The sequence below is a fragment of the Scyliorhinus torazame genome, chromosome 3 (genome assembly GCF_047496885.1).
Source record: "Scyliorhinus torazame isolate Kashiwa2021f chromosome 3, sScyTor2.1, whole genome shotgun sequence".
NCBI lineage: Eukaryota > Metazoa > Chordata > Chondrichthyes > Carcharhiniformes > Scyliorhinidae > Scyliorhinus > Scyliorhinus torazame.
Window position 1 is genome coordinate 157484752 of NC_092709.1, and position 26718 is coordinate 157511469.

The 26718-nt window shown below is 46.3% G+C and overlaps 1 protein-coding gene across 5 annotated transcripts in view; it reads right to left on the bottom strand.

Annotated features, from left to right (window-relative positions):
• Positions 1-21618, bottom strand: part of lcorl (ligand dependent nuclear receptor corepressor-like) — a 199342-nt gene extending 177724 nt beyond the window's left edge. For 2 of the 5 annotated variants that reach the window (XM_072496463.1, XM_072496469.1), the window contains exon 1: positions 21480-21618. In XM_072496463.1, the coding sequence (XP_072352564.1) occupies positions 21480-21576 (97 nt within the window). In that variant the 5' untranslated portion in view covers positions 21577-21618. The remainder of the gene's footprint in view (positions 1-21479) is intronic. The other 3 variants (XM_072496462.1, XM_072496464.1, XM_072496468.1) reach the window with 3 other exon arrangements.
• Between the last annotated feature and the right edge of the window lie 5100 nt (positions 21619-26718).

Genomic DNA, 26718 nt, shown 5'->3' on the forward strand with positions numbered 1-26718 from the left:
CATCTAGTTATAGATGTCAGATAATGATTTAGTAACAGTGAAGGGGTCCAAAGTTGTGGTGAGGTAGAGCTGGGTGTCAGTGCACATGTAAAAATGAACAGTGGAGGGTGGCACGTAGCGCAGCGGTTAGCAGTGGGACTACGGCGCTGAGGACCCGTGTTCGAAACCCAGCCCTGGGTTACTGTGGAGTTTGCACATTCTCCCTTTGTCTGTGTGGATTTCACCCCCACAATCCAAAGATGTGGTTAGGTGGATTGGCCACGCTAAATTGCCCCTTAATTGAAAAACAAATAATTGGGTACTCGAAATTTATTTTTAAAAATGAACAGTATGTTTTCAGATGATGTCACTGAGGAGCAGCATGTAGATGAGCAATAGGATGGGACCTGGGATAGACTCTTGTGGGACACCAGAGATGCATATCAACATACAAATTAGGAGTAGTGGGCCATTTGACCCCTCAAGCCTGCATGGTCTTATCTCCACTTTCCTGTCTATCCCTATACCCGTTAACTCCCTTGCAATCAAGAATTGATTTAGCTCAGCCTTAAAAAAACCTTCAACGACCCTGCCTTCACTGCTCTCTGGGGAGAGTAGAATTCCACACGACGAAGACCCTCAGAGAGACCCCTTATTTTTAAACGTTTCCCCCTAGCTCTCATCTCTCCCACAAGGGAAAATCTTCTCAGCATTCACCCTGTCAAATCCCCCAGGATATTATGTTTCAATAAGATCACCTCTCATTCTTCTAAACGCCAATGGATACAGGCCGAACTTATTCAACCTTTCCTCCCAAGATAACCCTTCATCCCAGGAATCAATCTCTGAACTGCATGAAATGCAAATATGTCTGTTCTTGAATAAGGAGACCAAAACTGCGCACAGCACTCCAAATGTGGTCTCATCAACACCCTATACAATTGTAGAAAAATGTCCCCACTTTTATATTCCATTCCACTTACCATAAATAACAATGTCACTTGCCATCCTAATTATTGCTGTACCTACATATTAACTTTGTGATTCATTACCAAAATTTCCAGATCCCTCTGTACTGCTGATTTATTCTCCAATTAAATATACTGCTTTTCTGCTAAAATGGCCAAGATCACATTTTCCAACATTATTGTTCATCTATTTTTTTCCCGCACACTAGAAGTGCGAACAAGAAGAGAAGCCATTGCAAGTAATACTGTCCCACTGGGAGGACCAAACCATGAGAGGCAGAGGCATAGGATACAGTTGAAAAGAAGTGGCACCGAGAGGTCTCAACATTGACTCAAGGCTTCATGAAGCCTCAAGGTTCTGGATAAAATATGGGTAAAGAAACTTCGATTTCGGCGGGAGAATCAGCTGGTGAGTCAGCTTCAGCGGGAGCAGTGCGGCAGTGGTTGCTGGGAGGTAAGTGTGTCCTTTAAAAGCACTTGTCTTTGCAGGGGCAGGCCAGTCGATTTCGGCGGGAGAATCAGCTGGTGAGTCAGTTTCAGCGGGAGCAGTGCGGAAGTGGTTGCTGGGAGGTAAGTGTGTCCTTTAAAAGCACTTGTCTTTGCAGGGGCAGGCCAGTCGATTTCGGCGGGAGTGGAGCTGGCTGGTTAGTCAATTTCAGCAGGAGCTGAGAATTTTTTTTTAAAATTAGTGTTTTAGGCGGGAACAGGAAGTCGACCCGCGGACGTCTGGGAAGACCCTCACCAATAAATTCTGGTGGAGAGGAAACCCGAGACACTACACGTGTAGTGTCTCCCACCCGCCCTCCTCCTCTAACCTAATAATAAACCCATTGGTCTGAGGTAAGTACCATATTTTATTATATTATTATTGTTTTTTTATAAAAATTTTAATTTAGTTGTTAGCCAGATCTTGGTAGAAAGTTAGAGGAATGGCAGGGAAGGGAGTGCAATGTTCCTCCTGCAGGATGTTTGAGGTGAGGGATGCAGTTAGTGTCCCTGCTGATTTTACCTGCAGGAAGTGCTGCCATCTCCAGCTCCTCCAAGACCGAGTTAGGGAACTGGAGCTGGAGTTGGAAGAACTTCTGATCATTCGGGAGGCAGAAGGGGTCATAGATAGCAGCTTCAGGGAATTAGTTACACCAAAGATTGGAGATAGGTGGGTAACTGTAAGAGGGACTGGGAAAAAGCAGTCAGTGCAGGGATCCCCTGCGGCCGTTCCCCTGAGAAACAAGTATACCACTTTGGATACTTGTGGGGGGGGGGGGGGGACTTACCAGGGGGAAGCCATGGGGTACGGGCCTCTGGCACGGAGTCTGTCCCTGTTGCTCAGAATGGAAGGGGGGAGAGGAGCAGAGCATTAGTAATTGGGGACTCTATAGTCAGGGGCACAGATAGGAGATTTTGTGGGAGCGTGAGAGACTCACGTTTGGTATGTTGCCTCCCAGGTGCAAGGGTACGTGATGTCTCGGATCGTGTTTTCCGGGTCCTTGGGGGGGGGGGGGGGGGGGGGGGAGCAGCCCCAAGTCGTGGTCCACATTGGCACTAACGACATAGGTAGGAAAGGGGACAAGGATGTCAGGCAGGCTTTCAGGGAGCTAGGATGGAAGCGAAGAACTAGAACAAATAGAGTTGTTATCTCTGGGTTGTTGCCCGTGCCACGTGATAGTGAGATGAGGAATAGGGAGAGAGAGCATTTAAACACGTGGCTACAGGGATGGTGCAGGCGGGAGGGATTCAGATTTCTGGATAACTGGGGCTCTTTCTGGGGAAGGTGGGACCTCTACAGACAGGATGGTCTACATCTGAACCTGAGGGGCACAAATATCCTGGGGGGGAGATTTGTTAGTGCTCTTTGGGGGGGTTTAAACTAATGCAGCAGGGGCATGGGAACCTGGATTGTAGTTTTAGGGTAAGAGAGAATGAGAGTTGCGAGGTCAGGAGCACAGATTTGACGTCGCAGGAGGGGGCCAGTGTTCAGGTAGGTGGTTTGAAGTGTGTCTACTTCAATGCCAGGAGTATACGAAACAAGGTAGGGGAACTGGCAGCATGGGTTGGTACCTGGGACTTCGATGTTGTGGCCATTTCGGAGACATGGATAGAGCAGGGACAGGAATGGATGTTGCAGGTTCCGGGGTTTAGGTGTTTTAGTAAGCTCAGAGAAGGAGGCAAAAGAGGGGGAGGTGTGGCGCTGCTAGTCAAGAGCAGTATTACGGTGGCGGAGAGGATGCTAGATGGGGACTCTTCTTCCGAGGTAGTATGGGCTGAAGTTAGAAACAGGAAAGGAGAGGTCACCCTGTTGGGAGTTTTTTTTAATAGGCCTCCTAATAGTTCTAGGGATGTAGAGGAAAGGATGGCGAAGATGATTCTGGATAAGAGCGAAAGTAACAGGGTAGTTATTATGGGAGACTTTAACTTTCCAAATATTGACTGGAAAAGATATAGTTCGAGTACAATAGATGGGTTGTTTTTTGTACAGTGTGTGCAGGAGGGTTTCCTGAAACAATATGTTGACAGGCCAACAAGAGGCGAGGCCACGTTGGATTTGGTTTTGGGTAATGAACCAGGCCAGGTGTTGGATTTGGAGGTAGGAGAGCACTTTGGGGACAGTGACCACAATTCGGTGACGTTTCCGTTAATGATGGAAAGGGATAAGTATACACCGCAGGGCAAGAGTTATAGCTGGGGGAAGGGCAATTATGATGCCATTAGACGTGACTTGGGGGGGATAAGGTGGAGAAGTAGGCTGCAAGTGTTGGGCACACTGGATAAGTGGGGCTTGTTCAAGGATCAGCTACTGCGTGTTCTTGATAAGTATGTAGCGGTCAGGCAGGGAGGAAGGCGTCGAGCGAGGGAACCGTGGTTTACCAAGGAAGTGGAATCTCTTGTTAAGAGGAAGAAGGAGGCCTATGTGAAGATGAGGTGTGAAGTTTCAGTTGGGGTGACGGATAGTTACAAGGTAGCGAGGAAGGATCTAAAGAGAGAGCGAAGACGAGCAAGGAGGGGACATGAGAAGTATTTGGCAGGAAGGATCAAGGAAAACCCAAAAGCTTTCTATAGATATGTCAGGAATAAGCGAATGACTAGGGAAAGAGTAGGACCAGTCAAGGACAGGGATGGGAAATTGTGTGTGGAGTCTGAAGAGATAGGCGAGATACTAAATGAATATTTGTCAGTATTCACTCAGGAAAAAGATAATGTTGTGGAGGAGAATGCTGAGCCGCAGGCTAATAGAATAGATGGCATTGAGGTGCGTAGGGAAGAGGTGTTGGCAATTCTGGACAGGCTGAAAATAGATAAGTCCCCGGGACCTGATGGGATTTATCCTAGGATTCTCTGGGAGGCCAGGGAAGAGATTGCTGGACCTTTGGCTTTGATTTTTATGTCATCATTGGCTACAGGAATAGTGCCAGAGGACTGGAGGACAGCGAATGTGGTCCCTTTGTTCAAAAAGGGGAGCAGAGACAACCCCGGCAACTATAGACCGGTGAGCCTCACGTCTGTAGTGGGTAAAGTCTTGGAGGGGATTATAAGAGACAAGATTTATAATCATCTAGATAGGAATAATATGATCAGGGATAGTCAGCATGGCTTTGTGAAGGGTAGGTCATGCCTCACAAACCTTATTGAGTTCTTTGAGAAGGTGACTGAACAGGTAGATGAGGGTCGAGCAGTTGATGTGGTGTATATGGATTTCAGCAAAGGGTTTGATAAGGTTCCCCACGGTAGGCTATTGCAGAAAATACGGAGGCTGGGGATTGAGGGTGATTTAGAGATGTGGATCAGAAATTGGCTAGCTGAAAGAAGACAGAAGGTGGTGGTTGATGGGAAATGTTCAGAATGGAGTACAGTCACAAGTGGAGTACCACAAGGATCTGTTCTGGGGCTGTTGCTGTTTGTCATTTTTATCAATGACCTAGAGGAAGGCGCAGAAGGGTGGGTGAGTAAATTTGCAGACGACACTAAAGTCGGCGGTGTTGTCAATAGTGTGGAAGGATGTAGCAGGTTACAGAGGGATATAGATAAGCTGAAGAGCTGGGCTGAGAGGTGGCAAATGGAGTTTAATGTAGAGAAGTGTGAGGTGATTCACTTTGGAAGGAATAACAGGAATGCGGAATATTTGGCTAATGGTAAAGTTCTTGAAAGTGTGGATGAGCAGAGGGATCTAGGTGTCCATGTACATAGATCCCTGAAAGTTGCCACCCAGGTTGATAGGGTTGTGAAGAAGGCCTATGGAGTGTTGGCCTTTATTGGTAGAGGGATTGAGTTCCGGAGTCGGGAGGTCATGTTGCAGCTGTACAGAACTCTGATACGGCCGCATTTGGAGTATTGCGTACAGTTCTGGTCACCGCATTATAGGAAGGACGTGGAGGCTTTGGAGCGGGTGCAGAAGAGATTTACCAGGATGTTGCCTGGTATGGAGGGAAAATCTTATGAGGAAAGGCTGATGGACTTGAGGTTGTTTTCGTTGGAGAGAAGAAGGTTAAGAGGAGACTTAATAGAGGCATACAAAATGATCAGGGGGTTAGATAGGGTGGACAGTGAGAGACTTCTCCCGCGGATGGAAATGGCTGGCACGAGGGGACATAGCTTTAAACTGAGGGGTAATAGATATAGGACAGAGGTAGGTTCTTTACGCAAAGAGTAGTGAGGCCATGGAATGCCCTACCTGCTACAGTAGTGAACTCGCCAACATTGAGGGCATTTAAAAGTTTATTGGATAAACATATGGATGATAATGGCATAGTGTAGGTTAGATGGCTTTTGTTTCGGTGCAACATCGTGGGCCGAAGGGCCTGTACTGCGCTGTATTGTTCTATGTTCTATGCATTAGCACCCTCCTTGAGTTGTTGAATCAGTACTCCTCCATATTGACCACTTGGAAGCATCACCAAAAGGTAGCAGCAAGAGCACAGAATGAACTCTGGGTGAGACATTTCAATGTCCAAAGAGTGGCTTGGAAACACCACTACTGATTGAGCCCTGAAGGAAATTGCTGCCAGTCTGGGCAGTGAGAAAACCAACTTGACCTCATTAATCTACATACACCACACAGTCCTTGTGGGGACAAAAGCCCATCTTCACAGACGAAACCCTCCAGTTTGTGTTGAATGGGATACATTTAGACAAAGTCTAACAGTTTAAAACTGGGTATCTATGAGGTGGTGTGAGCGAGACTTCCGGGTGCGGCGATGACCAGCTGAGTTGCACGTTTCGGCAGCTCCCGGTGAAACGGACATTTGGGCTCTTGATAGGAGCCCCAACGGCAATTTTGACGGCTAAAAACACTGTGCGGTGAACCAGAAGGGAATCCCCCCTGGATACGGATGAAAAAAGGAGGAGAAAGTGGCCGGATTGCAGTGGATCCTTTAGAACAGCGGCAAGGAAGGCAAGCAAAAACCAAGATGGCGTCGGAAGGTGGCAGTTTAACATGGGGCCCTGAACAACACGAGTTCTTGAAGCGCTGCGTGGAAGAGCTCAAAAAGGAAATGAAGAAAGAGCTGTTGGCCCCGATACTACAGGCGATCGAAGGGCTAAAGGAGGAACAAAAGACCCAGGAGCGGGAGCTTCAGGTCGTGAAGGCAAAGGCAGCCGAGAATGAGGACGACATACAGGCCCTGGTGAAGACGGAGACGCATGAGGCACATCAGAAACGATGTGTGGAAAGGTTGGAGGCACTGGAGAACAACGCAAGGAGGAACAACCTGAGGATTCTTGGTCTTCCTGAAGGTGTGGAGGGAGCGGACGTCGGGGCATATGTGAGCACGATGCTGCACTCGTTAATGGGAGCGGAGGCCCCGGCGGGTCCGTTGGAGGTGGAGGGAGCATACCGAGTGATGGCGCGAGGGCCGAGAGCAGGAGAAATTCCCAGAGCCATAGTGGTGAGATTCCTCCGTTTTAAGGATAGAGAAATGGTCCTTAGATGGGCAAAGAAAACTCGGAGCAGTAAATGGGAGAACGCGGTGATCCGCGTTTATCAAGACTGGAGTGCGGAGGTGGCGATAAGGAGGGCGAGCTTTAATCGGGCCAAGGCGGTGCTTCATAAAAAGAAGATAAAATTTGGAATGCTGCAACCGGCAAGACTGTGGGTCACATATCGAGGAAGGCACCACTACTTTGAGACGGCGGATGAAGCGTGGACTTTTATTGTGGAAGAAAAACTGGAACGAGCGGGTTATTAAAAAGAACGTTTGAACAAAGTGGTGGGGCGAATGTGGGGGCCGAAGAGGGGGGTTAAAAAGGGTGGAAAGAGGAGTATTATGTACTAATCCTGCGATGTGGTAACTTTTCTCTCTTCCACAGGTGGTGATGGGGGGAGGAGGGGAGGTGGAGGAGATGGGGCGTTGGCCATTGGGAGTGGGGCCAAGGGAGAAGCGCGGGCTTGGTTCCCGCGCTATGATAATCATGGCGGGAATAGAGAAGCAGGAAGGAGGGGGCGTCGCACGGTGCGAGCCGAGGTCACGGGGGGAAGCCGAGGTCGGCCAGAGTTTGCGGACTTCTGGGAGCAACATGGGGGGAGTAATTACGTTAGCGGGGGATCTAGCGGGGGGGGGGGGGGAATTACTGGGTTGCTGCTGCTGGGGAGAGGGGGGAGCTGGTATGGGAGGGGAAGGGCGGGGGGGGCACCGCCTGGGGGAGATACAGCTGCGTGGGAACCGGGTGAGGAGCTGGAAAAAGGGGATGGGTAATCGACGGGGGGGGGGGGGGGGGGGTAGGAAGCCCCCCAACCTGGCTGATCACGTGGAACGAGAGAGGGCTGAACGGGCCGAAAAAGAGGGCGCGGGTACTCGCACACCTTAAGAAACTTAAGGCAGATGTGGTTATGTTACAGGAAACGCACCTGAAACTGATAGACCCGGTTAGGCTACGCAAAGGATGGGTGGGGCAGGTGTTCCATTCGGGGCTAGATGTGAAAAACAGGGGGGTGGCTATATTAGTGGGGAAGCGGGTAATGTTCGAGGCAAAGACTATAGTGGCGGATAACGGGGGCAGATACGTGATGGTGAGTGGCAAACTACAGGGGGAGACGGTGGTTTTGGTAAACGTATATGCCCCGAACTGGGATGATGCCAATTTTATGAGGCGGATGCTAGGACGCATTCCGGACCTAGAGATGGGAAAGCTGATAATGGGGGGAGATTTCAATACGGTGTTGGAACCAGGGCTGGATAGGTCGAAGTCCAGGACTGGAAGGAGGCCGGCAGCAGCCAAGGTACTTAAATATTTTATGGAGCAGATGGGAGGTGTAGATCCGTGGAGATTTAGCAGACCTAGGAGTAAGGAGTTCTCGTTTTTCTCCTATGTCCATAAAGTCTATTCGCGCATAGACTTTTTTGTGCTGGGTAGGGCATTGATCCCGAAGGTGAGGGGAACGGAGTATACGGCTATAGCCATTTCGGATCACGCCCCACACTGGGTGGACTTGGAGATAGGGGAGGAAACAGGAGGGCGCCCACCCTGGAGAATGGACATGGGACTAATGGCAGATGAGGGTGTGTGTCTAAGGGTGAGGGGGTGCATTGAAAAGTACTTGGAACTCAATGATAATGGGGAGGTCCAGGTGGGAGTGGTCTGGGAGGCGTTGAAGGCGGTGGTTAGAGGGGAGCTGATATCAATAAGGGAACATAAAGGGAAGCAGGAGAGTAAGGAACGGGAGCGGTTGCTGCAAGAACTTTTGAGGGTGGACAGACAATATGCGGAAGCACCGGAGGAGGGACTGTACAGGGAAAGGCAAAGGCTACATGTAGAATTTGACTTGCTGACTACGGGCACTGCAGAGGCACAATGGAGGAAGGCACAGGGTGTACAGTACGAATATGGGGAGAAGGCGAGCAGGTTGCTGGCACACCAATTGAGGAAAAGGGGAGCAGCGAGGGAAATAGGGGGAGTGAGGGATGAGGAAGGAGAGATTGAGCGGGGAGCGGAGAGAGTGAATGGAGTGTTCAAGACATTTTATAAAAAATTATATGAAGCTCAACCCCCGGATGGGAGGGAGAGAATGATGGGCTTCTTGGATCGGCTGGAATTTCCCAAGGTGGAAGAGCAGGAAAGGGTGGGACTGGGAGCACAGATCGAGGTAGAAGAAGTGGTGAAAGGAATTAGGAGCATGCAGGCGGGAAAGGCCCCGGGACCAGATGGATTCCCAGTCGAATTCTATAGAAAATATGTGGACTTGCTCGCCCCGGTATTGACGAGGACCTTTAATGAGGCAAAGGAAAGGGGACAACTGCCCCCGACTACGTCTGAAGCAACGATATCGCTTCTCTTAAAGAAGGAAAAGGACCCGCTACAATGCGGGTCACATAGACCTATTTCCCTCCTAAATGTAGATGCCAAGATCGTGGCCAAGGTAATGGCAATGAGAATAGAGCAATGTGTCCCGGGGGTGGTCCACGAGGATCAAACTGGGTTTGTGAAGGGGAGACAGCTGAACACGAATATACAGAGGCTGATAGGGGTAATGATGATGGCCCCGCCAGAGGGGGAAACGGAGATAGTAGTGGCGATGGATGCCGAGAAAGCATTTGATAGAGTGGAGTGGGATTATTTGTGGGAGGTGTTGAGGAGATTTGGTTTTGGAGAGGGGTATGTTAGATGGGTGCAGCTGTTGTATAGGGCCCCGATGGCGAGCGTGGTCACGAATGGACGGGGATCAGCATATTTTCGGCTCCATAGAGGGACAAGGCAGGAATGCCCTCTGTCCCCATTATTGTTTGCACTGGCGATTGAGCCCCTGGCGATAGCGTTGAGGGGTTCCAAGAAGTGGAGGGGAGTACTTAGAGGAGGAGAAGAACACCGGGTATCGGTGTATGCGGACGATTTGCTACTATACGTGGCAGACCCGGCGGAGGGGATGCCAGAAATAATGCGGATACTTGGGGCGTTTGGGGATTTTTCAGGGTATAAATTGAACATGGGGAAAAGTGAGTTGTTTGTGGTGCATCCAGGGGAGCAGAGTAGAGAAATAGAGGACCTACCGTTGAGGAAGATAACAAGGGACTTTCGTTACCTGGGGATCCAGATAGCCAAGAATTGGGGCACATTGCATAGGTTAAATTTACGCGGTTGGTGGAACAAATGGAGGAGGATTTCAAGAGATGGGATATGGTATCCCTGTCACTGGCAGGGAGGGTGCAGGCGGTTAAGATGGTGGTCCTCCCGAGATTCCTCTTTGTGTTTCAGTGCCTCCCGGTGGTGATCACGAAGGCTTTTTTAAAAAGGATCGAAAAGAGCATCATGGGTTTTGTGTGGGCCGGGAAGACCCCGAGAGTGAGGAAGGGATTCTTACAGCGTAGCAGGGATAGGGGGGGGGGGGGCTGGCACTACCGAGCCTAAGTGAGTATTATTGGGCCGCTAATATTTCAATGGTGAGTAAGTGGATGGGAGAGGAGGAGGGAGCAGCGTGGAAGAGATTAGAGAGGGCGTCCTGGAGGGGGACTAGCCTACAGGCTATGGTGACAGCCCATTGCCGTTCTCACCGAGGAACTACACCACAAGCCCGGTGGTGGTGGCTACACTGAAGATTTGGGGACAGTGGAGACGGCATAGGGGAAAGACTGGAGCCTTGGGGGGGGGGGGGGGGGGGTCTTCGATAAGAAACAACCATAGGTTTGCACCGGGGGGAATGGATGGGGGATATGGAATGTGGCAAAGAGCAGGAATAACGCAACTGAAAGAGCTGTTTGTGGATGGGAAGTTCGCGAGTCTGGGAGCGCTGACCGAGAAATATGAGTTGCCCCAAGGGAATGCATTCAGGTATATGCAACTGAGGGCTTTTGCGAGGCAACAGGTGAGGGAATTCCCGCAGCTCCCGACACGAGGTGCAGGACAGAGTGATCTCAAAGACATGGGTGGGGGATGGTAAGGTGTCAGATATATATAGGGAAATGAGGGACGAAGGGGAGCATATGGTAGATGAACTAAAAGGGAAATGGGAAGAAGAGCTGGGGGAGGAGATCGAGGAGGGGCTGTGGGCAGATGCCCTGAGCAGGGTAAACTCGTCGTCCTCGTGTGCCAGGCTAAGCCTGATTCAGTTTAAGGTATTACACAGGGCGCATATGACTGGAGCACGGTTCAGTAATTTTTTGGGGGTAGAGGATAGGTGTGCGAGGTGCTCGAGAAGCCCAGCGAATCATACCCATATGTTTTGGTCATGCCCGGCACTACAGGGGTTTTGGATGGGGGTGACAAAGGTGCTTTCAAAAGTAGTGGGGGTCCGGGTCGAACCAAGCTGGGGGTTGGCTATATTTGGGGTTGCACAAGAGCCGGGAGTGCAGGAGGCGAGAGAGGCCGATGTTTTGGCCTTTGCGTCCCTAGTAGCCCGGCGCAGGATATTGTTAATGTGGAAAGAAGCCAAGCCCCCGGGGGTGGAGACCTGGATAAAATGACATGGCAGGGTTTATAAAGCTAGAGCGGATTAAGTTTGTTCTAAGGGGGTCAGCTCAAGGGTTCACCAGGCGGTGGCAACCGTTCGACAAATACCTCGCAGAAAGATAGATGGAATGGAAAAAAGAAGGCAGCAGCAGCAGCCCAGGATCGGGGGGGGGGGGGGGGGGGGGGGGGGGGGGGGGGGGGGGGGAGGAACCAGAAGGACTCTCAGGGTTGTTAATATATACTGTATAATATGTATAGGTCGTTGCGACAGATAATTATATATTGGACTGTTAAATTATATTTTTGGAGAGTGTTACTTGTGATAAAGCAGTTGCCAATTAGGGTTAGTTTTCATTTTTGTTATTTATTATTTATTCATTTTTTGTTTATAAAATAGGTCATTGTTATTTGTGTTGTTATAATATTATGTAAAGGATGCACAATGTACTGTGTTGGTTGACCAAAAATTCTCAATAAAATATTTATTTTTTAAAAAATGAGGCGGTGTGAGCCATCAACAAGAGAACTGCATCCCACCAGAATTCAATGGCCTAGGCCCTAGCATATCCTACTCTGCTATTACCATCAAGTCAGGTGACTAAGTCTGCTTCAATGTGGCATGTAGAAGATCATGCCAGGAGTGGCACCAGATATAGCTTGAAATGAACCAACCTGGTGAAACTACAACATAAATCCACATGCAGGCTGAATAATAGAAACAGCATACTATCACATCAGCCAATTCCACCATCAACAGATCAGACAGAAGTTCTACAGTCCTACCGTTATGAATAACGGTGGATAATTAAACAAATGGGAGAAGACTCCATGAACATTAGAGACCATCATACAAGTGCAAAAGACAAAACATAGCATCTCCAGCTAGAAGAGCCAAGCGTTGAGCCATTTTGCCCTCCTTCTGAGGTCCTCACCATCACAGATACAAGTTTAACTAATTTCATTTGAAATCAAGAAATGATTGAAAGCACTGAATACAGTAACAGCTATGGATCTTCACAACGATGTTCAGTTCCATCTGCAATTTCTCAAAAGGAAGCACTCTTATGTTGATAAATGAAAAGCAACTTCCACCCACAAAAGCGGCAGACAATGATCACTTTCAACAAGTCTAACCATCGCCCTCTCACAGTCAATGGCAATATCATTAAATCCACCATCCTGGGGGTCATCATTGAGTAGGGTCACAGCTGGACCAGGCAAATAAACATAGTGACCACAATTAGAAGTCAGAGACTGGGTATTCTGTGGCGAATGACTCACCTACTGACTGACTGACCCCCCCACCCCCCACACAGAGCCTGTCCGCCATCCGCAGGACACAAGCCCAAGAGCATGATGGAATACTCCCCATTTGACTGGATGGGTGAGACACCAATGACACTCAAGACTCCAGGACAAAGCAGTTTGCTTATTTGGTAACCACCAATCATTTTACAAATCCACTCAACAGAACAAAGCACATTTTTGAAAAGCACTCACAGAACATTGCTCATCTGGCTGGCTGCTTCATTCTATCCAATTAGTCCCATTTCCCTGCTCTTTCCCCAAAGCCGTGTAAATGTCTGTTCTTCGTGTAGTTATGCAATTCCCTTTTTAAAGTTACCATTGATTCTGCTTCTATTGACCTTATCAGTGGGGCTGGTTTAGCACAGGGCTAAAGAGCTGACTTTTAAAGCAGACCAAGGCAGACCAGCAGCATGGTTCAATTCCCGTACCAGCCTCCCCAAACAGGTGCCGGAATGTGGCGACTAGGGGATTTTCATAGTAACTTCATTTGATGCCTACTTGTGACAATAAACGATTTATTTCATTTCATTTTCATCTAGCTGTGCTTTTCAGTTTACAATGTGCTGTGTGAATCCTCCAAACCCCTGCCTTCTCGTGGCACTCTGATCCTTCGGTGTTCTCTGGTTACAGATTATTTTGTGCTGAAAAAGATTTCTCATTATTGACTGTCAAACTTTTGCATAATTTTCAATATGTCCTTCAATGTTCTTCGAACCCTCTCTGATTCATGGGGAATAACTTCAGCTTCTCCAGTCTCTTTATATTTCAAGATAGAAAAATAAAATCTGAAGTGAAGCATACACTGTAAGGATGTCCAACATGCCTGACAACAAATTGCTTCTGAAGTGTAGTCAGTGTTATGTGGGAAAACATGGCAGCCAATCAAGCATACTGCAAATTCTACAAACTGGATGAATTAAAAGCTGTGTGGATTTGAAAAGGGGGTTTATGCTAGAATACATAAAGAACTTTCTGCTGTTGTTCGAATGTTGCCACCGATTAGGTTTTCACACACTAACAACCATGCACGAAGATGACGTGCCTTGTGGTTATTGTTTCATATTAAAACAGCACTTCGATTAGCACTTCCTCAGTATTCCACTGAAGTAACATCTTAGATTATATGATAAAATTGAGAAATGGGGGATTAAACTAAACCTTCAGTTTGGCTCAGTGATAGCATTTTCACCCGAGTATTCAAGGCCCATTTACGTGAAACATGAAGGGGTGTTGTACTGTCCCAACTTTCATGTAGAAAAAAAAAAAAAACTGGTGATTGACCGTATTGCTGTTTGTGTGACCTCACAATCCAAAATGATAGATACCAAGTCAAACATAAAATGGGAAAATGTCTGGGCACGATCAAAGGCACAATGAAAGAGACGATGCACAGTGACAGAAGTTTATGAAAACAACAACTTGTACATATGTGGCACCCTTAATGCAATAAAACCTTCGAATGGTGCTTTGTGTGCATTAAAAAAAAAATTGACACTAAAAGCTAGACGATAGTCATAGGGCGGGGTTCTCCATTTCTGAAACTAAGTGTTGACACCGACGCAGAATTTGTGGGCTTTCACGACAGCAAAACTGCGCCGAACCTGTATCGATTCAGCAATTGTGGTGGTGCTAACACTGGCGCCATGCGAAACACATCAATTCCAATGAAAAATGGTGCCGGACCGTTATTGACACTCGGGAGGCAAGTACGCATTACAATTCCCACACACACATCCCAGCCAACATGATGGCACTGGTCGTGCCCATACAGCTGATGAGTCGGCTAGGGCCTTTAAGGGGGGCGGGGGGGTGCTATGTTCATAGTGGGCAGTTGCAGCACGCGCAGCTTCATGGCTGCCTTGCCTGCTGTGGCAATGGTGTTCCGTGCCCGATCACCCCGACCCCACTTCCTGGCCGCCTCCCACTACTACCTCCGGCCATGGCAGAAGCCAAAACCCCCAGAGGCACAAACGTCAGCAAACTATGGCGACGTTGGACACTTTCCATATCCCCTCTCGCTGAGCAGCTACAACTCCGGTTTCACGATTTTTAAAAGCACAAGTGAACCGTGCCGTCGGGAACTCGGCCCATTGGAGGTAGAGCATCGCAGAGGCCCCAGAGAACACCAGGTCAAGCTAACGATATGCAAACAGTGTTTACTGTATGTGCATTCCTGACTGTTTACGCCACTTCGAGGTGACGGAGAATTGCGATTTGGCATTCAAAAGACATCTTGACAAACACATGGATAGGATGGGTATAGAGGGATACGACACAAGGAAGTGCTGAGGGTTTTTGGCAACGGTTGGCATCATGACCGGTACAGGCTTGGAGGGCTGAAGAGCCTATTCCTGTGCTGTATTGTTCTTTAATCTTGTTTTCTTAATGTCCTGTTACTACTTCTTTCAGAAAGGATTCTAGCATTTTTACAGTGATAGATGTTGAGTTAACTGGCCTTTGGTTTCTGCTTTCTGTCTCCCTCCTTTCTTGAACAGCGGCATGCCATTTTCTGTTTTTCAATCCTCTGGGACCTTTCCAGAATCCAGGGAACTCTGGAAGATAATAGCCAATGTATTCCCCATCTCTGTAGCCATTTATTTTAAGATCCGAGGATGCAGGCCACCAGGGTCCAGGAAATTTGCCAGCCTTTAATCACATTAGTTATCCTAGTACTTTTTCCTCTAGTGGTAGCAATTGTTCTAAGTTCCTCTCTCCCTTTCGTCCCCTGCGTTTCTACTATTCCTGAGATGTTATCATCTTCAACTGCGAAGACAAAAACAAAAGTCACTCCCATTGCCTTACTTCCCATTATTAATTCTCCAATCTCACCTTAAGGGACCAACATTCACTGAACGTGTAACGATTAATGGAACAAAGAAATAACAATAAGAAAAGCAACCAATGGTCAGTGGATGTGTCTTATGATTAAGGTTAATAACACAGGATTCTGAAAGCACCAATGCAAAGCTTTACGTTTATACACTGGAGCACAGGATCACGGCAGCACTGTGGATAGCACAATAGCATTGTGGATAGCACAATTGATTTACAGCTCCAGGGTCCCAGCTTCGATTCCGGCTTGGGTCACTGTCTGTGCGGAGTCTGCACATCCTCCCCGTGTGTGCGTGGGTTTCCTCCAGGTGCTCCGGTTTCCTCCCACAGTCCAAAGATGTGCAGGTTAGGTAGGACTGGCCATGATAAAATTGCCCTTAGTGTTGGGTGGGGTTACTGGGTTATGGGGATAGGGTGGATATGGGGGTAGTGTGCCCTTTCCAAGAGCCGGTGCAGACTCGATGGGCCGAATGACATCCTTCTGCACTGTAAATTCTATGGTAATCTATGAGGATGTCGCTGGATATTGGGTAATGTTAAATTTGTGGACAACAGTGACAGAAAAGCATTGGGGAAGTTGAACTTGGTGATAATACATACGAACGTGGTTTCACCACCAAGGGAATAGAACAGTGCAAAGGGAAGGAATGAATTCTAATAACAGGAAGGCTTTGAATTTGCTGAAATTAAGTCCCATTTACCTTTGTCCTCATTGACAAAGAAAAGTACAGCACAGGAATAGGGCCCTTTGGCCCTCCAAGCCTGCACCAACCATGCTGCACGTCCAAACTAAAATCTTTTACACTTCCGGGGTCCATATCCCTCCATTCCCATCCTATTCATGTATTTGTCAAGATGCCCCTTAAACGTCACTCTTGTCCCTGCTTCCACAACCTCCTCCGGCAGCGAGTTCCAGGCACCCACTACCCTCTGTGTAATAAAACTTGCCTTGTACATCTCCTCTAAACCATGCCCCTTAAATCTATCCCCCTAATAATTGACCACTCTATCCTGGGAAAAAGTCTCGACTATCCACTCGGTCTATGCCCCTCATGATTTTGTAGACTCTATCAGGTCACCCCTCAACCTCCGTCGTTCCAGTGAGAACAAACCAAGTTTATTCAACCTATCATAGCTAATGCCTTCCATACCAGGCAACCATCCTGGTAAATCTCTTCTCCACCCTCTATACAGCCTCCACATCCTTCTGGTAGTGCGGCGACCAGAATTGAACACTATACTCCAAGTGTGGCCTAACTAAAAGGTTCTAAAGCTGCAACATGACTTGCCAATTTTTATACTCGAATGCCCCGGCCAATGAAGGCAAGCATGCCGTATGCCTTCTTGACTACCTTCTCCACCTGTGTTGTCCCTTTCAGTGACCTGTGGATCTGTACACCTAGATCTCTCTGACTGTCAATACTCGAGGGTTCTACCATTCACTGTCTCTTCCCCACCTGTATTAGACCTTCCAAAATGCATTACCTCATATTTGTCCGGATTAAACTCCATCTGCCATCTCTCCGCCCAAGTCTCCAAATGATTTAAATCCTGCTGTATCCCGACAGTCCTCATCGCTATCCGCAATTCCACCAACCTTTGTGTCGTCTGCAAACTTACTAATCAGACCAGTTACAATTTCCTCCAAATCATTTACATATACTACGAACAGCAAAGGTCCCAGCACTGATCCCTGCAGAGCACCACTAGTCACAACCCTCCAATCAGAAAAGCACCCTTCCATTGCTACTCTCTGCCTTCTATGACCTAGCCAGTTCTGCATCCATCTTGCCAGCTCACCTCTGATCCCATGTGCCTTCACCATTTGTACCAGTCTACCATGAGGGACCTTGTCAAAGGCCTTACTGAAGTCCATAGAGACAACATCCACTGCCCTACCTGCATCAATCATCATTGTGACCTCCTCGAAAAACTCTTATCAAGTTAGTGAGACACGACCTCCCCTTCACAAAAGTGCTGCTTCTCGCTAATACGTCCACTTGCTTACAAATGGGAGTAAATCCTGTCTTGAAGAATTCTCTCCAGTAATTTCCCTACCACTGACGTAAGGCTCACCAGCCTGTAGTTCCTTGGATTATCCTTGCTACCCTTCTTAAACAAAGGAACACATTGGCTATTCTCCAGTCCTCTGGGACATCACTGAAGACAGTGAGGATCGAAAGATTTCTGTCAAGGCCTCAGCAATATCCTCTCTTGCCTCCTTCAGTATTCTGGGGTAGATCCCATCAGGCCCTGGGGACTTATCCACCTTAATATTTTTCCAAGATGCCCAACACCTCGTCTTTTTGGATCTCAATATGACCCAGGCTATCTACACACCCTTCTCCAGACTCACCAATTCCTTCTCTTTGGTGAATACTGATGCAAAGTATTCATTTAGTATCTCACCCATTTCCTCTGGCTCCACACATAGATTCCTTCCCCTGTCCTTCAGTGGGCCAACCCTTCCCCTGGTTACCCGCTTGCTTTTTATGTACGTGTAAAAAGCCTTGGGATTTTCCTTAACCCTATTTGCCAATGACATTTCGTGACCCCTTTTAGCCCTCCTGACTCCTTGCTTAAGTTCCTTCCTACTTTCCTTGTATTCCACACAGACTTTGTCTGTTCCTAGCCTTCTAGCCCTGATAAATGCGTCCTTTTTCTTTTTGACGAGGCCTACAATATATTTCATTATCCAAGATTCACAAAGTTTGCCATATTTATCCTTCTTCCTCACAGGAATGTGCCGGTCCTGAATTCCTTTCAACTTTGAAAGCCTCCCACATGTCAGATGTTGATTTACCCTCAGCTCCTGGTTATATAATGCCTTAACTTTAATATTCTCAGCCATGTATTCAAATCCCTCCATAGCCTCACCGAACCCCTACTTCTAATCTCCTCCAGGCCCAGAACCCTGTAGTTAAAAGTGTCATTCTCCTGATTCTTGCTTCTAGAACATCTCAGTTTAATTGCACCATCATTAGCAACCATAGTCTAAGCTCTGCAATTGCCTCCATGAACCTCTCCATATCTTTTTTCCCATCTTAAGCCATTCCTTAAAAACCTCTTTGATCAAGTTTGTGTTATCTGCTCTAACATCCTTGGGACTCAGTGTCAAATTTTATTTGATGACACCTTGTTTTACAGTAGAGGCACTATACAGTATGTAAACGATTATTGACTTCAATAATAACAGTACTGATTTGACAGACAGAGGGAGTAATGCTGGACATCAGGGAATATATGTAAACTGACACGATGGTCCCCGATATCAAACTGAGGATGCAATCTAGCACTGCATCAGCATGGACAGGCACTGTTTGAGAAAACATAACTGCAATTCAACAGATAAGGTCCAACTAAAAAAGAAATGCATCAGGTTGCTAGAAACATTGAAGGAGGATGGGATGTTCATGGTGTAGAAAGAAGCAAAAAAGTCAATCAAATTCGGGAAAGACAACAAACCCTGGTCAAAATCATGCAGAATGCTTGGTGGACTGCCTCAGTGCTGTCAGCACTGAAACAGATTGGAGAATGCCAAAGAGGAAACAGTGGAAGCATAGCAGTGAGCCAACACCATCTAAGATATTGGAAAGACTAAAAGAAAAACCGAATGAAGTGTATTTTTTTTTTAATTTAAGGATTGGTGATCTTGACAAGCAGGGGGCAGAAACTGATTACTCTGTATACATAACCATAATGGGATGCACAGTAAGGAATCCGTGGATCCTGGAGTAGGAAGCACGAGTAAAGAGAGCAGGGATAGAGGATTATACAGATAAAAGATCAGAAGAGTAAGCGGTGTAGGGAAATACAATTTTACATCGATAGGAATCAACAGATTCTCGTAATTAGTGTGAAACTTAATCAAATTGTGATAGAAAGACCAAATAAAGGCAAATTTGGAGAAATTTCTATTCACCTGAAAGATCCAAGCAGCTTTTGTTATAGAAAATATTATACATCACCAGACAATCAACAAACTTACATATTAGGCATTTAGACTTCCATTCAACAGATTTAAGTTTTGCATTGTACCAAAAAAGGGGAAGATCAACCAGGATCCAAATGGTCTTGTGGTAAACAGGAGCAGATCAAAGGAGGCAACTTGATGGTACATAAATATGCAGCCAGGTTTGAGAAGGTGCTTGAAGAGGGCTAACATCACTACCATCAGAGAGAAGGTTAAGGGGTTTAAGTCCGCAAGTATCTATGTGAGAAGATGCGTGAGAATGTCCTGCCATCAAGGAATTGTTCATGCAAAACACTCAATTGTGCCATTCTTGAGAAGTTTCCAAGCCCTGCTAGCCAACTGTCTTATCAAACAGAGAGAAATTCAGGAGGACAAGTGAAACTGAACTGAAATAATGAGAAACAAATGATGCCCCTTTATTGACAAGGTGGTCTTTCCACCCCTACCACCCATTACAGACTTGGTAATCTGATAATGAGAGTAAGACTGCAGCTTTGCACAATGATGTTGATGTCTGAATAGCCAGCCCTACCCATTGACGAGTTTCGGTGGGAGCTTAGATTCTTCCCACCCAGTTCAAAATAACACTGGTTAAAGCTCAGTGGACAAGTGGATGTGGTTCCAGCTGCTCAACAGGCACACTGACGGTTGTACAAACTTAGCAATTAAACTCCAGCACTATCCCTTGCACAGATCTGAACAACCCCAAAAGCCAAGGTAAGAGGTATGTTACTCTGCAAAACACCTTCCTTATTAGGCAAAAACCTTTCGCTAAGTGCAGATTTTGCATTCATTCGAATGAGACTCAAGCATAATGATCGATCGATTGCCAAACGTCCAACACAGCTGATTCCACCCAAAAATCTCATTAAAGTGTCAAAGGTACCTCGGGTACAGAGAATCATCCGCCTTACTTCGCTTGCACAAAAAAATTTTGCACCAGGAATCAATAAGACACTAGAAAGACTATAGGCCAAGTTAAGGAAAGCTCCTGATCGAGCAAAACCCCAGATTCTGAAGCTTCGCCGCGAAACAGATTGTTATTGTCGCGATTCAGTCTGAGAAAATTTGAGAGCCAAAATTGCAAAGCGAAATGGCCGTTTCACATCCAGCAGCAGCTCTAGAGCCCCAAAGCTTTGGGCTGTGGCAGATCGTGGACATGATCTGCCGGATAGAAAATCCTGCAAGGAAGTGCCGCATCTCAGACCGAAAAGAGCAGTTGGCACGAAGGATGAAATTAACGATAAGACACGAAGAGAAAGTTTGCAACAAAAAAAAAGAAAACCCCCGAAAAAGTTTAATCAATCTGTAAAAAGGTTGACGGAAGATGTGGGTTGGGACGAAGAGTGAGCTGCTCCACGGTGGGTTGGGGGAGGCGGCGCGCGCGCGCGGGCGGGCTGGCGGAGTTAGAGGGAGCCCCCGGGGCAGCGGGTGGTGAAGCGGAAGTCGGAGCCGGGTCACTCTCTGGGGAGTCACGTGAGCCACTTTTTGTTCCTCCGCGGCCGTTAGGCTCCAACGTCGCCGCCACTCCCACCAAGTGCGGAGGGAAATGAGGAGAGCCGGAGAGAGAGAGAGAGAGAGTGGGGCTCCCGCTGCTCCCTCACAAAAGATCACCATGGCAGCCAACTCACAATCCAAACTTCCTCGTGGAACCGCCACGCCACCAACCGTCACTTTTCAACCAACTCCCTTGCGGCAAAAGCCGCTCACTCGCGCCCAAAGAGTACAACAACAACAATAAATAAATAAAATCGCCAGCCCGATCAGACATCGTGCCTTTCTTCTTTCTAAATCTACTCGGGCCGAGCCAAAGCTCCCCCCCCCCCCCCCCCCCCCCCAGGGGCGTGCGGGACATCCACCGGAATGGCGAGAGGGCTCTCGGAGTCAAAGACAAAGAAAATGGAGCCAGGTACCTCCGGAGGAGCAACTTCAGGGCCAGTCGCGGCGGAGAATAGGCTATTTTTTCCTAATCGCCGACTCACCCAAGTGCCACCAAATAACGACACGAATGCAATGGCGGCTACTGAAAGCGGAGACGCCGTCCTTACCTACACAGTGTATGAGTTTGTACCGCCACGAATCGAGTTCCCGCCGAAAACCTCTTCTTTCTGCTGTACATCTGGGGCTACCGCACTGACTCGCCATTCTGTCCTAGCCCTGGTGTGCGTCTGACGTCACCGCGCCCTATTTACATACGGCGCCTGCGTTTCTTTGATTGACGGCTGTCATCAGCTCCCCGGCTGGAGGCTGGACACTTGGTGCTGCAACCCCCAATCCCGGCTGGAGACTTGCTGCTGGTGCTGCAGCCCCCACTCCCGGCTGGAGGCTGGACACTTGGTGCTGCAGCTCCCACTCCCGGCTGGAGACTTGGTGCTGCAGCTCCCACTCCCGGCTGGAGACTTGGTGCTGCAGTCCCCATTCCCGGCTGGAGGCTGGACACTTGGTGCTCCACTCCCGGCTGGAGACTTGGTGCTGCAGCCCCAAGACCCAGCCACAGCCCCCACTCCCGGCCACAACTGGCTGCAGCCCCCACTCTCGGCTGGAGGCTGGACACTTGGTGCTGCAGATCCCACTCCCGGCTGGACACTTGGCGCTGCAGACCCCGCCACAGTCCCCACTCTTGGCCACAACTGCTGCAGCCCCCACTCCCGGCCACGGCCCTTTCTCCCGGCCACGACTGGCTGGAAGCTGGACACTCGGTGCTACAGCCCCCCACTCCCGGCCACAACTGGCTGGACATTTGGTGCTGTAGCCTCCACTCCAGGCCACAACTGGAAATGGACAAAAGAGCTAGTACACTGGAGTGTTGCCCTTAGAATTGTAGATATTTAAAATAAAATGCACCTACATTTAAATGTTGCACGATGGTACCTTCTTTTTCTGGCAAAGATAAGTGTTCATTGTAAACTATTCTTCCCTTCTTTACACGAGGTTAGGTCGTTTCGCTTTAGACGAACAAGTCAACCCGCCCTTTCCAAGTAAATGCTTCCTGCAATTTTAATTCCCTTCGTGTAGGAGTCAAGTGTCTGTAACAACTTGACCAAATGGATTTTGTGACTCAATCAATCTGCACTGGCGAATTTACCGAGAAAGATGCAATAAAGAGACTGGTCCAGTTTTCTTTAACCGAGTGGGAGACACTGGAGCTTTCCTTGTAAACATTGCAAGAAGCACCATCATAAAAAATAAATTAGTAACTGGTACTAAGACAGCATGGTAGCAGCAGTGTGATACAATTTTATTTTCGTTTCGTTGGCAGGCAGTGTGTCGTGGTTATCGGTAAAAAAATAAATCCTGCCAGATCATAATCGGAGCAGCATGAAATAATTTTATTTCCGTGAACAAGAGGCACCGGATTACTCCAGGCTAATAAAGTTGTAATCAGTCTCACGATTGCAAATCTAATATCGTGTTTTACTAGAAGCAAAAAAAACCCGCTATATTTCTTCGGTGTGATTAAACATTAATAAGTCAACAAACAAAATGACATAATTATAGGCAGGAAATCCGGAGGAAGAAAAACAATGCGAATTCATATTCACATGTCACAATGACGTAGCAGCTGTGAAAACATTGCCACACTCGTAACAAAAAAACTGATTCGAGTGTCTGATGCCCACAATAGAAAGCAGATTCCTTCAATCCATACAACTGTTCTGTTTCGTTCACTGTGATTTCCCCTCGTATCAGTCTGCCTCCAGCCTGCATTAGATAAATTAGGGATAAAGGAAACCTGGCTGCATGTTTATGTTTGGAGAATAAAGCGCACCCAAAATGTCATTAATAGTCTTCTCGGCAAGTCCGGGCTGAACCACTATGTCTCTTCAACACATCCTGCTTTTATTTCAGATTTCTCTCATTTTCAGTTTTTCCACTTTAGTTTGCAAACGTTTCACATAGGAACTGGGCAGGCATGGTAAAACGCCTATTTATATCACAGTTATTTGTTGGCTTCCACTGAATTTTTCTTACTCGAGTCTTATGTCTCATTGATGGGAGTTGTAATTAAAAATTAACTTTTGATAGAACTGCAAAAGACTGATCCTGTATAGAAACTCGAATGTGCAATGAGCTTATCAGACACAAACTTCTCTGCATTTCTTCATTCTCTCCCCTTACCACTGGTTCCTGTTCATCTGCTAGTGTTCTTGGTGACTATTCCCCGCCCCTGCTTCCCTCCCCAACCCCCACACAGTTGATCGCACCTGAAAGAAATGATGGCCCTCGGGACTTTTTTCTAATAAATACCACAAATACTGAAGCTACAAATACATTTCATTTTTACATTTCCGTTTGTATTTGAGTACAAAACAGTTCAGTTCCTCTTCTGAGCTTTTACATTCCAGAGGTAGAAACATTGGAAGACAATACACAGCAGAACCTTAGTTTTGTTTTTCACTTTTTTTGTATGTTCGAAGCTGGAAATTTTAAAATAACTTTTCTAGGTCTCAAGTAGGAATCAGTAGGAAACTAAGATCTTAAATATAGATCAAGCAGAGGACTCCTCGTGATAGTTGCTGATGAACAACACCATCATCAGAAAATACAGTAAAATGCTTGCCGAAATGCAGAGTTGGTCACGACTAGAAATCCAAAGATGCTAAGATTTTTGAAACGATCTTTTTAAACGCAACACTTGAAAGAGAAAGGAAAATAAAATCCAAATATTTACAAACTTGAAATTGCAGTTCTGGCTTTATCACTCCTTATTTTTTGAGTTGTCTCTTCCATTTATTTTTATTAGGCTTTTGGAATGAAACGCTAATTTTGATTTGATCGAAAACAATAAAATGTAAAAAAGTAATTTTAACTATTACGCTCTGATACCACAAAATATATTATACTCCACAAAAGCAGATGACTGATTTCATTTCTTAAATTGATTTTGTCCAAGGATATAATAAAACCAATATTGACTGCAGTGTTCAGACTAGAGCTTTTTTCCCCATAGGTGTTGAATTGACCTTAACTGTGCGCACTTAACAATGTACTCAGTCATGTTTGTGGTCTTGGGTCAATAGGTTACTGTTCTATTTCTCAGCTACAATCAGTATTGAAGAGGAGGTGAGATTTGTATTAAGGAAACCAATCCAAGAGTATTGAAAATTTTAGGCCCAAGCACTCTACATGACTAACCCGAAAGGACAATCAAAATGTGTCAACTGGTACAGAGACTGAGAAAGAGAGAGAGAAAAAGAATGAGGACAAATCAAATAAAAAGGGTGAGAGAGGCACTTCAGGAAAAGTGACATAAATTTTGTCCATTAGCAATGTCAAGGGAAATCCATTAGTGTTTATAAATATTTGTTAAAAAATGTTTGCGGTTTGAAACTGCTTGTAATCCCTCTTAATCTTGATTTTTCACATTAATGCATTGTAAATATGAGTAGTGTAATAGGTCTACTATCCAGTGTATTGTTTAGACCAATTAAATATCTGCGAGCAGTCATTATTGTGTTCATGAATATGATTGCCATATACTGCATGCCATATTTGTTTTCACCTTAGTATGTTTACCAAATGTCCTTTTGTCCTCAAGACATTCAGGCTTCTAAATTATTAAAGTAGTCAGAGGATAATTTATGTGGCATAAGGTTGCTGATTATTATCGTATAATTTTCCAGAAATATGTTAAATTCCATTACATTTGAAACCCCCTTTTCAGAGTCAGAATTGTGCATATTGCTACACTGGAGAAAATGTGCAAAGGTATCCTGCATGTTATATTTTCCCATGAATGCTTTCAATAGAGAACAATGATATATAAATACCTGTGTTGACATTCAAGTCACAATATTGCAGAAATCAATGTTACATGAAACAAATTTTTTAATTATTTCTATCTTTTGAAAACAATGAGGATTTGATGGACATATTAAGCGATAAAATCTTAACATTTCATATTGTTACCAATGAATATGCTTACATTTTAATTCACATTTAAAACATAGTTTGGGATTCCACAAATATAGTAGCTGTAAAGTATTTTCTGAGATCGTTGCTCTCAGGTATAAGCTGTTCATAGAACTTGAGTCTGGCAGATTGGTGATGATAACAGTTATCTGATTGATTGTTAACTTACAAACCAACATTATACCTCTTATAATAGTGATTCTGATGGGGAAATTAAAACTTAGGGTATCAGCTCAATCTTAAAGAAATACATCTAATTATGTTTGCATGGTAGTAACTTGAATGAGATGATCTCCTATTGTGTGGGAGAGTGAAAAACAAAGCAGACAAAAATAGTGGAGAAGACAAGACCATCAAATCTCTGTAATGTAAAAGCAGAATACCGTGTATGCTGGAAATCTGAAATTAAAACAGAAAATGCAATAAATATTCAATTTCACAAGGATCCCATCAGGCAGAAGCTACAGAAGTCTGAAGACCCGCACATCCAGACATAGGAACAGCTTCTTCCCCACACCGGCTCTTGGAAAGAGCACCCTACCCAAGGTCAACACCTCCACCCTATCCCCATAACCCAGTAACCCCACCCAACACTAAGGGCAATTTTGGACACTAAGGGCAATTTATCATGGCCAATCCACCTAACCTGCACATCTTTGGACTGGGAGGAAACCGGAGCACACAGAGGAAACCCACGCACACACAGGGAGGATGTGCAGATTCCGCACAGACAGTGACCCAAGCCGGAATCGAACCTGGGACCCTAGAGCTGTGAAGCAATTGTGCTATCCACAATGCTACCATGTGTTCCATAGTTAAGGCATTCCCTAACCACCCAGGCTCATGTAATCCCTTGAGAGGTGCTGCAAACCAGGTCAAAAACCCATAACCAATTAGGGAAAAATAAATTACAGAAAATTCCTCCCTGACCTCCTTATCCTGCCTCTCCTCCAGCTGATCAATCCCAGTCCAACAGATCAAATTATTATGCGACAAATTACATGGTACCTACCCTTTGTTCAATCTGATCTCCACGCCATTTAAGATGTTTAGCTCTCTTTTGAAAGTATACTGCAAATCAGCTCTCGATGCATTGGCTTGCAATTTGTTCCATTGCTCTACTATGTTCTGGGATCAGAAGGTATATACTTCAGTAAAATCCACTGGACAGTACAGATAATAAAATCAATATAAATATTTTGCATAATAAGGTCAGAAGTGGAGATGTTCACTGATGATTGCAAAATATTCAGCATACCGAAGTAGTCCATGTACAAATGCAGAAAGATCTGGGGCAGGATTCTCCGGCCTCTCCAGACTTGGGCTGACAAATGCCAAGTAACATTCACACCACACAAGTGCCAGGCAATGGCC